The following is a 14,534-nucleotide window of genomic DNA, read 5'->3' on the forward strand; positions in this document are numbered from 1 at the left end:
AGCCTGACCTACCTGCCCATAATTGCTTTGAAGTGGAAGCAGGTGATTTTAACATGTCTCATTCTGAGGTGTGTTGCTGGATTCTGCTCTGAGGTTTGCACCATTCTAACAGGAGCAGTTTCTATCTTTTTTTCATATTGCCCCTGCACTGTAACTGGTCAGTGACTACTTGGAAAGAAGTTGAAGAATAATGGAGAAGTGAGAGAGCCAAAGATTATTCATATGACTAAGTTTCTGTGGGAAAGGTTGATTGCTGTGGGCTTTGCCCATGCAGACGTGTGAATGTTTCTACTTCCTAACTTTCAGCATCCACCTTGTGAACAAATGCCTCTCTTTTTCTAATGATTTAGGGCCCCACTTTGACCTCCAAGTGGTGTGTTGGGGTAGTAGTCCAAAAAGTAATGGATAGAACCAAGACAAAAACTGAATTTGGTTTGATTTCATTTGCATTTAAAATTCAATAGAGTATGATTATTTCCAATCACATTTCCTTTCTCTCCATTGTATCCTAGCTGTTCTTCTGCTTCTGCTTTTCTTGGTCTGAAGAACAAGGCTAAGCTATATGTGCTACATGGACTGTCCTACTCTCCAACTGGCCTTAGAGCTGCTGGACATAAGGTTCAGCTGGCTCACCAGTCCATTGAAGGTGGCTTTATGCAACGTGCTAGGCCAGGAATCCCCAACCTTTTGGACTCAGTAGATGCTCTGCCACAAAATGGCTCCTGTGAAGGGGATGTGCAGCACTGCAGATCTGAAGGTGCTCTACCGTGTAAACTCTTGAGTTTAATTTTTGGTACCTTTCCCTCAGTTTCATGAAAAAGTTTGCTTTAAGCTTCCTATGATCCGTGCTAAGTAGCAGCTGTTTGTTGATGTTCTCTGAATGACTGCCCTGAGGAACCTTAACTCCCAAGTGTCTCCCATACCAGGATCCTTTTTCAGAATTGTTTGCATTGTTGCATATCAGAAGCTGAAAAAGGGCCTTGGAGCAGATGTGGGCATGCCCTCTGCACTTGTCAACATCTCCTTAAAGAAGCTGCCTCTTTCCAAGCTTGTGTACCCAGTCCAAGGAAAGTCCTCTGAAGCACCCTGTTGCACCTGGATTTGTATTTTCTTGGGGTCTCAATGCCCAGGAAAAAAGGCAGCTTCAGATCAAATAAGAGCGTAGCCTTAAACCTGCCTGACAGAAAATGCCATTCCAAAAAATGAGGCTGACTTTTGAAGGAATACAGACATGATGGAGCTGTGAATTAGGTTAGAGAATTAGCTTTGCTTCGTTGTAATGCTAAAGCATGCTGTAATGTGGTATTTGCACTTTTTCAGTTGGGGCTGTTGATAAGTTTAGGCAATCTGGGGGAAAAAAAGCTTGGAGCAATTCTTCCAAAGGTCATTTCATTGGAATCTAGCTGACGGGGCTTAGTTACTTTGGGACAGAAGAGGGTCCCGTGAGCATAATGGCTGTGGGTTAAACTAATTAAGCTTGCCTGGCAGGACCTGGGGGGAAGTGATGATATATTTCAGGGAAAGGATATATGTGGTGTGTGGGTTTGATGTGGCGTGGTGGGGAGAAAGAAGTGAATCAGTCCCAGGAACAGCTCCTTTGTTTGGAAGACATCATCCAATTGAGCCATTGTCTGCCGAGGACAGCTGGCACCAGGACTTCAGCTGCATTGGACCCCTCTCAGAAATAAACAACCAGTGGACAAAACAACACAAAGATTGTGTATCTCATGTGAAAAGAGAAAAAGCATCTGCAGGAGAACAGGAAGCAAAAAAGACACTGAAGATCCTACCAAAACATGGATAAGAAAAGCAAGCTGGTAAGAAAACACATTTCATTGCCTCCTGCCTCTTAAATCTGTTATCTATGTTGCACTTGATAAGGTTAACAAATCCATTTTTATTATGACTCAGAGCTATTACTCTGGTATGTCTGTTTATTGTGAGCAGTCTCTGGGGGGGAGGGGTATTACAGAAATGCATGTTGAAAGAGAAGGTTGCTAGTAATGCCTGAATACTAAATAGCCTAAAATTTTGGCTTGGAGATCATTCCCCCTGCAACCTGGGAGGTCCAACTCCATTGAACTAATCATCTGTCATCCCTGGCCAGAATAGCAGAATGGGGTTGAAGACAACTGAATATAAGGCAGGGATCAGTTTTTACTGCTCTGTTGATGGCTTAACACTCATCCTTTCTAAGTTGTAACTCAACTGGAAAACAGCAAGGTTGAATGGCACTCCACCTGAGTGCTTCTGAAACTGCACCTCCAAAGCTGAGTTTGAATGAATAATATGCTATAAAGAAGCAATCCATAGTTCTGCTTATGGTGTTGTATGAGCCCAGCCTATGCAGCATGCTTCCTAGATAACAAGTCCCAAACAACGGATTAAGAATTCTCAGCAATATGCTATAAAAGATCTTGTTCATTTTTTAATGGTTATGTAGTTTTAGGAAGAATATCAGTTCTTCCTCAACTTTGTGATAAGATTTGTTTAGTTGCATATAGGCTTCTTGGGCGCACTCACCAAGAGATAAAGGGAATTGCTCTGGAGAACACTGTTTGAGATGTGCTTGGCCTACAGCTGTTGAAGTCTTTCTGGACCTGGGATCCTCTTGCAGTTAAACTTATTTTCTAAGAGAAACTTGGGATTTCCTTTCCATCATGATAATACCTTCAAATAGCATCTAAGCTTCTCTATAGCTGCTTACAAATGGGAAATGTTGATTAGGGTATTATAGTGATAAGAGACCTTGCAGATCATATTGTTTTCTAGTAAAAACTTTGTGAAGTTACTATTATAGACTAGTTAATCCTTTTCCTTCTCTTTTCTTTTTGCAAAAGGAAAAAAACAAAGAACACAAATGACCCCCCCCCTTCACACACAGAAGGGAAAAAAAGAATAATGTTACCTCCTTTTTCTCAGATAACAACAAATCACCCCAAAGCTTTAAAGATCTGAGATTCTTTGGACGTGAAATTGTACTACAGAAATGCTTACATGCAAGACTTGACAATTAACTCTGTTCTTAACCCACCTACCTAATCTATTTCATGGATTCTGTTGGCTTTTTTAGAAAACATTATTTTCACAATGAATACAGATGTGGTGTGTACAGGGGTGTGTGCAGGGAGGGAGTCAAAAAGGTGAAGATGGTTGCCACAACCACAAAATTGAGACCCTCTCCCCTTTATATGCATTCAAGGGGAAGGCTTTGATCACATGGTTGTGGCGACTATGTTTACTTTTTTGACCCCCTTGCAGACACTCCTGAATGCTCCCCTCACTCAGACAAAATTAGTAGTGGTCAATGTGTTATAAACCATAAACAGAATCCACCTTCAGCTCAGGAGGAAAGATAATCCTGGAAAATATTGTAAGAAGTTCAATAGTGTTGTTCACTGCATACATACAACACTCCGAATTTGCCTGCTAAATGACCTTGCTTTGCATTGTCATATCAATTGCTTTGGATTATGCCATCCATGATGCAAGCCAGAATGCATACTAGCTATTTTTTTTTCTTTTTTTTGGTCCAAAGATTTAAGTAACAGCCTATGTTGAAAATACAGGAAAGAAGACGTGTAAAAACTGGTCCTTCTCTTGGCCTTAACACGTGTGAATGCTTCATCTTCAAACAATATATAGTACACTGTGAAAACTTTATGTAAGTTTTCCATATAAAATAAAGCCTGTTATGCTGGTCTGTAACAAACTGTAAACAGCCATGGTCTGACTATATCTTTTCGTTAGGGTCAATGAAATTGAAGACAAGCTTTGGTACTCTTCATCAGGCAGAAGAAGGAAAGAATAGGGAGGGGGGGCTGTTTTTTTTAAACTTATGAAGTGTGCATGGTCAGGAGGCTAAGACCAGGGAGGTAGATGAGAAGGAGACAAAAACCTTGGTAATTAAGTAGGCAACCTGGTGACCTCCATATGTTTTGGACTACAACTCCAGTCATTCCAGATAGAGTGGTCCTGAAAAGGGATTATGAGAGTTACCTTAAACATCTGGAAGGCGTGTTTTTGAGTTACAGCTAGAATTACTGGGATGTATAAATGCATAATGGTGCATGGAAGAGTATTGTGGGTAACTCACCACTGCATACGTATATGGCCAATTTCTGCAAGTCAAGCCCTGACTTTATAGGACTTTCTACCAGAATGTTGAATAAAATTCTCAATAGATTTTAAACCAACAAAACGTAGCTGCTCTCATTCCAAAACAGCCCTTCTCAAAAACGATAGAGCCGTCCTCAAAGATATTCGATTGATACTGCCAAAGAAATATTTCCCCAGAAACTGTGCTTTTCAAGAGAATTATTTATAAAAAGGAACCATATGTAATCATTCTAATAGAATGTTAAACTAAACTACTGTACACATAAATCTTATGTTTCTGGTTTTACATGCATGCTTACTCTTTTCTTTTTCCGGTGCTATGCAGAACAGAAAAGAATAGGGGACAGTAGCTATTGCTTCCACCACCATTTACTACTTCATACATTGACTTTTCTTCCTTACGCTTTTCATCACTCTCCTTTGGAGGATCGCATCAACTCCGTCCCATCACAACTTTCTCAGTCTTCCCCTTCCTCTTGGTCATTTTGCCCTTCCTTCAAATATTTCTTCTGTGATTCAATCCTCATTCATCCTCTCTATATGATCAGTTCACCTCAACATATTTCTTCCATTCTGCTAAGTCACCTTTGCTCTCATTCATACTTAATTTCTATCCCATGCTGCTCTTATTTGCAGTAGTATTACTGGTATTTTTATTGGTTCATATTACTAAGTAGAGTCTTCCCCAGTTCGAGAGAATATGTGTAGTTCCGCATTGAATGGCTGAGTTCTTGGTGTTCATGGAACTTGATTGTTTTCTTGCACGTGTTTCATTCCAGGTTAGGTAACTTTATCAGTGTGGGGGAGAGTAGCTTGCCTTTCCAGTCTTGGTTGGAGAGTGATTTCTTCCTTGATGGTTTCTTGACCAGAGTATTGTTTCTTCCCTGATTATTTATTTGGTGCTGTTTCCTGCTTATCTTAAACAATCATGATGATGTTATCTAGCCGAGTAAAAAAAGTCTGTGAGAAATCAATCAAGGCCAGAGAACACCAAGAACCTAAGAGTCTTTCCCAGCTAATAAACTTTCAATGGCTTTTTCTTTGAACAAAATAACCCAGTAAACCTCTCACAGTTTGACACATGCTTTCAGTTCTTTCTGTTGCCTCTGTTTTCCAGAGTGATGCACTTTCCAGGTCTTTCTCTGCTGAAGTTCTCTTTGATCAGATCTCTTCCTGAAACCTTCTAGTGGTGGGTTTTGCTGCCTGCTTAAAGCTTCACTATCTTCCCAGACCAGCTTTCTTTCACCTCAGCTATCCATTCTGACTTCTGGCTCTTTTTTCCTACAACTTTCTTTAACAAGCTTTACCTTCTCTCCTACCTCTATCAGTTACATGTCCATTCATCAACTGATGTTTTCTATTACATAAACCATCTTGATTTTTTTTAAAAAAAAAGGCTGAACAGAACATTTGAACTGTAACATTCTTTTTGCATTTTTAAGTACCAGTCCAAAATTTACTTTATTGTGTCCTTGTAATCCCAAAGCATTCACGTAAATATCAATTGTGAAGCAAACATATCTACAGTCCTATTGTGGTTCAAGAGAAAGTAGCAAAGTTCAACCTGTAGGCCTTCTCATTTACACTGTAAATTCATTCAGAGGTCTAATCTGAGAATAAATGTCACAATATACAAATAAAAGAAAATGCATTACGAATAAAGCTAATGCTGTTATTTTGGAAATATAAACCCAGTTATATAGATTTGTCCCCTAACTTTGATGAACAGATCAAGGTGAGTGTTTTGTAGTTTAGTCTTGAAAGCAAGGGTGCTGTGTGTAAAAAAGAGACAGAGATTCAATTGCTTGATCAGAGTTGCCATCTTGACTTTCTTGAGCCCTTCCTATAGAAATGCCTGACTATAAGATAATGGCTTGAAGGAAGAGCTGGAATCAGAAACTAAACAATAATAACATGGGGGGAGGGGTTCAAGACAGTGGCCACAACCATATGATTTAAGTCCTGTCCTTTTGATGCACATAAACATGGGCAGGGCTTTGATTACATGGCTGTGGCCACATCTTAAGTTTTGGATAGCCCAGTCATCATCTTCATCACCATCATCATCTAAAATGGTCAATGTTGGTATCAAATCTTCCCCTTCTTCTTGAGTCTAAATTATGCTGATGAAGCAAGTAGGCATGGTCTATCTTCAAGAACCAGACACTTGTTTTAAATTAAAAGAAGCAGCAATATGTGATCCTGTGTATGTACATTCTTTAATGTAAACATAAAAATAGCATTGGGCAGGATTACAAGTGTGATTATGGATTAATGTATGTCCTGCTTTAAAATATTTTATAGAAAAAAAATTCTACCAGGCCCAACAAGAACCCTATGGAAGGAACAGGGATCAGAGATGTTTCAACTAGATAAGTCCCTACCAAAATTTAGGAAAATGGATGTACCAGAAAATGAATTGGAATTGCCTGAGGGCGATATATTAGGCACCTGACTGAGTGGGAGAAAGGAAACACAAGGTTGGAAGATGAGGAGATCTAATAAGTTGAGTTCACAGAACACACTAATTTGCAAGGCTCGGTTAACAAGTATATGCTGCCAGGTTACCCTTGATAAATTTGCTGTAAGAACTCCAGCTTGTGATGTTAATCTAAAGCAGTGTTTCTCAACCTTGGCAGCTTGAAGATGTGTGGACTTCAACTCTCAGAATTCCCCAGCCAGCAACGCTGGCTGGGGAATTCTGAGAGTTGAAGTCCATGTATCTTCAAGTTGCCAAGGTTGAAAAACACTGATCTAAATTCTCTTCTGGACCTGAAGTAGGTGCCACTGGTGCTTGGACTTTGTAGCTTGGATTTATTGCATCTATTTCAGATCTGGGCAATACAACAAACCACACATTTCCATGAAATAATTGTGGATAGTGGGGAACGGTTATATGCCAGTATACCTGCCTGTTTTTGGTAAATTAATTTTATAGCTTTGTGTGACCTGCTAACACAGCTATACAGCAGAAGTTTAATTCAAGAAAAATGAAGGCAGAATAAAGTAGAACAGAGGGGAAGGCTACAGCTGGAATTACTATCCATCTTAATGACTATATTTTCCAGTCACTTGGTGGTTTCTTTTCACATACGATGTTAAATTGATGTATTTTCCCTCATCTTTTGTTATTTTTTTTCCCTACGCAGCTAGAATTTTGCATAAGAAGGGAAATTCCACTTTGTAACCATGTGAACCTGCTCTCAAATAATGTTTCCTCTATTATTCTTTCGGAGAACAATTGCGTTCCAGAAGGGAGCAATGTAAGCATTTCAGTGAAATGCTATGATTCATACCCAGGAAACTCCTAGTTACCCTCAAAAGCAGATTATATTTCACAATAAACACAAGTTAGATCCACAAAGGGTAATTTTAAAAATTCTATTGTAAACCAGCTGTGGCCTTAATTGGAGGATATTCTTCAAAAATGCATTTTTGGGAAGTTTGCAGCATTTATTGCTCTGCAGCATTTTACATGATATGCGTGTTGGAAACTGAAGAGCAGGTGCTTTGGACTAGATAAGGAGGAAAAAGAGGCAGACCCTGGGCTCATCCATGTGCCCCCCTAACTGCAGCATGAAGAGACCATCCGGTTCTTCAAGGATTGTCTTCACGATGCTTGCTGCCTTTGTCTCATCTCAGCCTATAGCTGAGGCTGCCTAACTTTGGTTTAGCGGATCCAAAGTTTGTAGTGTTTTCCATTTCCCCCCAACACAAGTGTTGTGATTTCTGGTGCTTCAGCAGTGGCCGCAGTGATGGGCATGGCCAGAGGCTGGGATATTCTGAGCTCCTCTTGGCCATTTTGAGCTGCAACATTCATACCCCCTCCCCTCCAGTCCCTGGGCACTTCCCTCCAAAATTGATTTGGGCTGCTGGATTGACATGATATCTGGCTTCATGAGGCAGGTATCTGGTTGGTGCTTAACACATTTTCACCACTCTTGACAAACAGTGAAAGACCACTTTCAAAACACGTGCTTGTTGCTTTTGTACAACAATCCTAGACAACACACTAGATCAACCATGTTGGCTAGGGAATTCTGGGAGTTGAAGTCCACATATCTTAAAGTTGCCAAGGTTGAGAAACACTGCACTAGATCTGTCTTTAAAAAGCAAGATCTCTCGAAAAACAAGACTAGCAGAATGTCTTTCTGGCAATACAGATGGCCTAATGCTTCTGCCAAGGGGGCTGCCATTTTGCCTACTCCATGGACTCATTGGCCTGGACTTCTGCACTCTGGTTTTGGTGGCACTAGCTCCCATGCTGCTGATGACCATTGGGATTATGTATGGGCCAATCCAATGGCGTTCACTGGTGACTTCCAGGAGCTGCCAACCGCAGGTTCAGATAGGGACTTGTTGCAGGAGTCACCATTCCTACTGAGAAATTCTACTTGGAAATCCCACTCAATCACTGCCCTGTTGTGACAAAATATCTAACAGACCCAGAGAAAGCTGAGGAAGAAAAAGGACCATTACAAAAGGGATACATCAGTCTTGGGGAGGGGATGGAGTGAGAAAGAGACCCTGAGCACCTCTGCTTTAATCATGGTAGGTATAACTTGAGTGGGAGAATGGCTTTGACAGGCTTTCAAGATTCCATTACATTATCCTACTAGCGATAAAGATCTTTCCAGAAATCTAAGTTTGTTTCCTGAGCTTGCTAGCTTTTCAGGGCTTGACACCTGTTGAACAGTAGCCACTGCAAGAAAGGAGCATCAACATAGAGAGACTTGGATAGGGTTTCAGAATTGATGTCAGCCTTTGAGGTAGGTCAGGTCATCAAGCAGATATGTCAGGGATTCAAGGAATGCTATTTATTGTAGAATTAGAGAATCTTGAAAGCCTATCCAAATTGCTCTCTGCCCCTTCCTGCACTAGACAAAATCAAAGTGGATTTATTTTGAGTTTCTTTCTCAAGTTTCCCTCTTTCTCAGGATTGTGCAAGTCCTCCTTAATGGCTCATTCATTCCTTCTTTATATCCAAGATCAACCACATTCCTTTATACTTCTCCATCATGCCACTACCCTCTCAATCCTGATGTTGGATATGTGTCTATTGCTCCCTTGGAATAACACTAGATACATGTTCAGGACTACCCAAGTGATTGAATACCTCTGCACTGGCAGCCTTTCACTTGGGCAATTTGAAGAACAATGCTTGCATTATATATGATGTATAGGGTTGCAGGCTTTCAGTCCAGTCCTATAGTACAGCAAAAGTAGCAACTGAATTACTGAGATAGATTCAGGGACGTCTCCTTGCAGCCCATTTGCCACAGATTCTTTGCTGATCATGTTGATTTTTCTTTTCTTTTTCCTTTTTCTTTTTGGTGCCTTCGAGTCAGTGTTGACTCCTGGCAATTGTCTGGACTAGTCCCTGCAGTTTTCTTGGCAAGATATCAGAAGTGGTTTGCTGTTGCCTCTTTCCCAGGGCTGAGAGAGAGGGACTGGCCCAAGATCACCCAGCTGGCTTTGTGTCTAAGGTAGAGCTGGAACTCATGGTCTCCTGGTTTCTAGCCTGATGCCTTAACCACTAAACCCAACTGGCTCACTGATCATGTTGATACCTACTTATTAATGGAGTTAAAACTTCCATCAATAAAAAGGAAAACAGTAGGATATTGGGGTTTTCTAGGAATAGCTGCTGGGAATGCTAATAGTCAAGAACATGCCTGGATAAATAACACTTTTTTGAATAGAAATGCTCTACTGGAAGCTCAACTGATCTCAGTAGAGAGTACTTGAAAATGCTTTGTCTGCACTATTACTAAATGCACATCAATGAGTCATGGAACAGTTAACAAGGCAGCGTATGTAAAACATAAAGATCAGAGAGGTTTATAGAGACAAGAAAGAACCCTGTTGCAGATGCTTCCATATTGGAAGGAATGTTGTGGTGTTCCAGGACCTCCTTGAAACCCCTTTCCATATTATCTGCAGGCCAGCAAAAGGATTCCCCTTCTCGCACTTACTGTATACTCATTTCAGCACAGTCCTCCACAAGGTAGTGGTTATGAGTTTGAGCCCCAATACTGTAATGGTCTGTGGGAATGACCTCGGGAGACGGGGGAAGAACCGCAGACGAGACAATGGTCAGACAAATGGCAGCTGAGTCTGCAGAAGGAATGGGGGCATGGCAAATGTCTCAGAAGGGACCCTCCCTAGTTTCTTGGAGTGTAAAGGTGAGGGGGAGGAGATGTACTTTCAGACTTGCAACATTTTTTTAAACCTTACAGTAACATGAGAGCTAGTACTTCTGGTCTGGGCTACCTCGCGAGGCAGACATATACTTACACTGGGACAATGTTTGCTTTGGGATCCAGATGATGGGAGCCAGTACTGCAGTTGCAAGTTACACGGGCAAGGTAAAGCAAACATTACAAGAACACAATTTCAGGGAAAGCTGAACTGTCCTAGTTGGTATCTGTGGAAATTTGCTATTAATGAAGATTGAAAAACTGTGCATCCAAGTGGTTGTCTAGATTCTTTTGACCTGGTTAGACTCCCCACGTTCTTGGCTCAGATACGTCTCTCTGCCTATTTAGCTGAGTCTCCTGGCACATCACTAACAAATATTAGATCAACAGAATGCAACAAAGACTTGTGCTGTTGTTACTGAGATAAGATAAACGGCTAATGGACTTACTTCTTTTACTTATACAAATCAACTTACCAGATGATCGAACTTTTTTAAAAAATTAAGATTTAAAATTTAAATTCTTGATCAAACCAAAAGTTAACATTTTTTTCTCCATATGCTACTCCTTGTCAGGAGTCAAGAATTTAAATTTTTAATCTTAATTTTTATAATGCTGACATTTCAATAACCTGAAGCAGCTGTTAATTTTTAAAATAAGGTATTCTCTCTTAGCTTTACCGTACTGAAGCACAGTATTACAGTGTTTACCCATTCCAGAGAAAGCTATATTCTTTGACCCAGGGAGTTTTGCAATTGAGTGACCCAATTCTCGTGTGATTTGTTTTCCTTTCCTGGAGCAAGAACCAAGACTCCATAAAAAATGTTAAATTGCCAGAATTGCAAAATTAAGCTGAGTTTTGGTTTTGGTGTCACTTGCAGTTGTACATGAGGCCACTAGTTAATAAACCTTGAAACAGGCAAACGTTAAATGGGTGATGTCACATCTAGCTCCATGGCAACCACAAGTCAAGTGACACCTATCTCCACTTTTTCAGTAGGATATATTTTATATCTCTTTCCTGCACTGAGTGGCGTGAAGTTTTTAGAAATTGAGGAACATTCTATAGTTTGGTTGTCCTAGACAGATCACCATCAGATGAATTTTGACATACATTGACTTAGGGCTTTATATGGATGATGGTCAGGAAATATTTATGGCACCTCAGTAGATGATTTGGTTGATCTCTAGGATGGAGAAAACCTTGGTGAATGGCTTAGCTATTCTTGAGTGCTTTTTCCTTTTAAAAATTAACATGCCTGAATCCTTATAGGAAGTGGATTTTTTCCAATCCCAGCAGTCTTTTCGAGCAAGAGTAAGCAGTTGGGTGGCCAGCAAAAAGGGCATAACATTGTAGGAATATTCATGATCCCCATGGCCAACTTCTGCCATTGAAGGTATGGATTGCCTGGTGCTCATTGGGAAACAGCTTTCCCCATCAGTCTATGTAAGTACGGCAGGACAATCAGAGTGGCCTCTACTTTGTGTTCTGTCTATCAGCAATAGAGCTGAAATTCCTGCATGCTAGAATAAGATCCATAAGCATTTATTCATGTACTTATTTTAATGTTGTGCTTCTCTGTTGTGCATTGTATCCTTGGGCCAACCATAGCTAAGTAACCACTGACCTCTAGAACCACTGCGCTAGAATGATGGTACTCCATGCTGTACATTTGGATAGATGAAATTTGCTGTTCCTATTGCTGGGCTATGATTAGCTACTGTGCTGGTTAGAGTATTGTCATCTGATGTGGTTGAGGGGATTCCATGGGGCATGGACTCTAATAGAAATGTCTGCTTAGAATAGATGATAGTATAAATAAATCTGTGTTTGGGTCAAATGCTGGAGGAATAATTTTCACTTTTCCCCAAGAAAGCTGAGCTAAACCTTAAACGTCTTGTTTTTAATTGGTAGGATTATGCAATGGTGAAATGGTACAATTTCTTAATTTCAACCATCTCTGGTGTCCTTGTGTGTAAACTCTAGGGGATGTGCTATGATAAAAACCACATGGCTTGTCCTCTGAGTAATGCCTCTGTACACTGTTGCTCTTCTTTAGGATTTGAAATACAATGTAGTAGATTCTCTGATACAAGACTTGGTTTGAAACAGAAAAACAAAACTGTGATCTATTGTTTTTAGTTGAAACAGTATCTGTACTTTTTTTTCTCCGTGAAAAAACAGAAAGTACTGTTCTAACCACCAAGATGTATGTTTTGCTCCTTCCAGCATTTCCTGTTGGATTCCATGGTAATCTCCAAATAACGGGGAAGTCCTTAACCCGTGTTTCTACTCAATTCAGTAGAAGCTACTGCAGATGGATAATTTCAAGTCCTCAGCCTTTTCTTCTAATATTTATCTCTGAATTAGATGTTCCTTCAGATGAAGAGCAGTGACCATCTTTATACAGCGTACCATTTTAAGAAGGAACAGCCAAGTTCTTTCATTTCATTGCTTTCATTCATTCAATTTACCAAACAGATAATTTTTTCATTTCACAGCTTTTTCCTGCCCTTCAGATTGCCTGTAAATACATGCTCTGCAGTTGCTTGTCTGTATGTGTGTTTCGCTCTCTCTATCTTAACACAGGAAATGAGGAACTCTACTCAAGGTCCATTAAGTCCAGAGCACCTAATGACTAAATTGTATAGTGGCGTTGTGATTTCACAAAAAGAAGCATGACATTATACACCACCTGGATCAACAGGTGAGAAAGAAAAATAATAGAGAAGCAACTGCAACTACTCTGCAAACATTTGTTATGTAACAATTTTTTAAAAAATCCAACCCCAGCAGGCCAAAAAAAACCCAAACAAACCAGCTCAAATTTCAGCTTTCTTACTCTGTCATTTTGAATTTGGTCAAAATTATAGATCTCTCTACTATGAAGTGAGGTTCCTGGTAGTTGTGGTGCTCTTAAAGAATAAATTCCCAAGTAGTGACCCACTTCTAGCTTTGTCTCTGAAGTAAGGCATGCTTCATATGTAATCTTTCATCAAATGTTGTGGAAATTACAGAGAAAATAAGAGTTTTACATTCAGAATTACAATGCAGGGTTGTAAAAGAGAATCCTGGGTCAGTTAACAAATCGAACCTGAAAAGATTCTTTGGCTACATAGGTAGAAATAATTATATCTAGGGAGCCTCATGCAGGTGCCCTTCAGATTATTAAGTCAGTGTAAATAGCAAAAACATCCAAATCTTACCCCAACCATTTGATTAATTGTAAGGTCTGGTGTGTATCCTTCACAGGATGGGTGTGTGACATGACCTTACCCCTTGCTGTGGCTATAGCTCCTCCATGGGATTCATTTGGCACAAACTAACTCTGATCAAACACCAGCCTTCCTCTTTCCCACTTTCCCCACTTCATGGGTCTAAATGAAATCGTAAACAAGGCTGTTGATATGCCAAGGAGGTTACTCCTAAACCCACTTATTCAGGAGTGTGTTGTGGATCTCAACAGATTGGCTTTTGAATGGAGACGCATAGAATTGCAGTGATATCCATTGCATGCACGTCTTTAGGCTTGGAGCAGAAATGCTTCAAAATACAATCACAGGATTCAGCCCCCTGAGTCCAATCTCTTGTTCTGGGCAACAATCCAGATTGAGGCATCCCTGAAAATGGCTGCCTAGTCAATGCTTCTAGCAAAGGGAAGGCTGCAGCCTTTCTGGATCATTAGTTCTATTGCCAGTTGCTCTTGGTTGTAGGTAGCATTTGGAAGTTTTCTTAACATCAATCCAGAATTGTCTTCCTGTAACTTAAACACTTTTACTTCATGTCCCATGGTCTGAAATGATGGAGAGTAGGTCATGGCCTTGTTTTTGTGGCATCTTTGACATTTTTGTGCCTTTGTATCCTGCTGCTCCCTATTCTCAAGACTCTCCTTCTTTCTCTTCTCCTTCTTTCTCTCCTCATAGAACTTCTCCAGTCTCCTTATCATCTTTGTTGCCTTTCTTTAAGCCTCTCCCAGTTTGTCTGAGTCTTGTTAAAAAATAGTCTCTCCTACTGATGCCTTACTCAAGGCGGACTCTGACTAGGGAAGTGTAGGGTGGCACTGGTGCTTTCCCTGTTTTAGAAACTCTGCTGCTACCAACGCAATCTGGAATTGCCATTTACCTTTGTTTGCAACCACTGTTGACTCATAATCAGCTTAACTACAATTAAGCATCTTAGTTTTGCTTCATGTTCCTTGAGTTGTTGGCTGCAGT

General features: G+C 40.3%; 1 protein-coding gene across 1 annotated transcript in view; it reads left to right on the plus strand.

Moving 5' to 3' along the window:
• Positions 1 to 1,411: 1,411 nt before the first annotated feature.
• Positions 1,412 to 14,534, plus strand: part of ENPP2 (ectonucleotide pyrophosphatase/phosphodiesterase 2) — a 75,252-nt gene continuing 62,129 nt past the window's right edge. The window contains exon 1 of the mRNA XM_088149019.1: positions 1,412 to 1,817. Within this exon, the coding sequence (XP_088005145.1) occupies positions 1,797 to 1,817 (21 nt within the window). The 5' untranslated portion in view covers positions 1,412 to 1,796. The remainder of the gene's footprint in view (positions 1,818 to 14,534) is intronic.

This window comes from Python bivittatus, unplaced genomic scaffold (genome assembly GCF_059951505.1).
Source record: "Python bivittatus isolate LINGU-HERP-01145 unplaced genomic scaffold, Pbiv_v1 ctg000590_np1212, whole genome shotgun sequence".
Lineage (NCBI taxonomy): Eukaryota > Metazoa > Chordata > Lepidosauria > Squamata > Pythonidae > Python > Python bivittatus.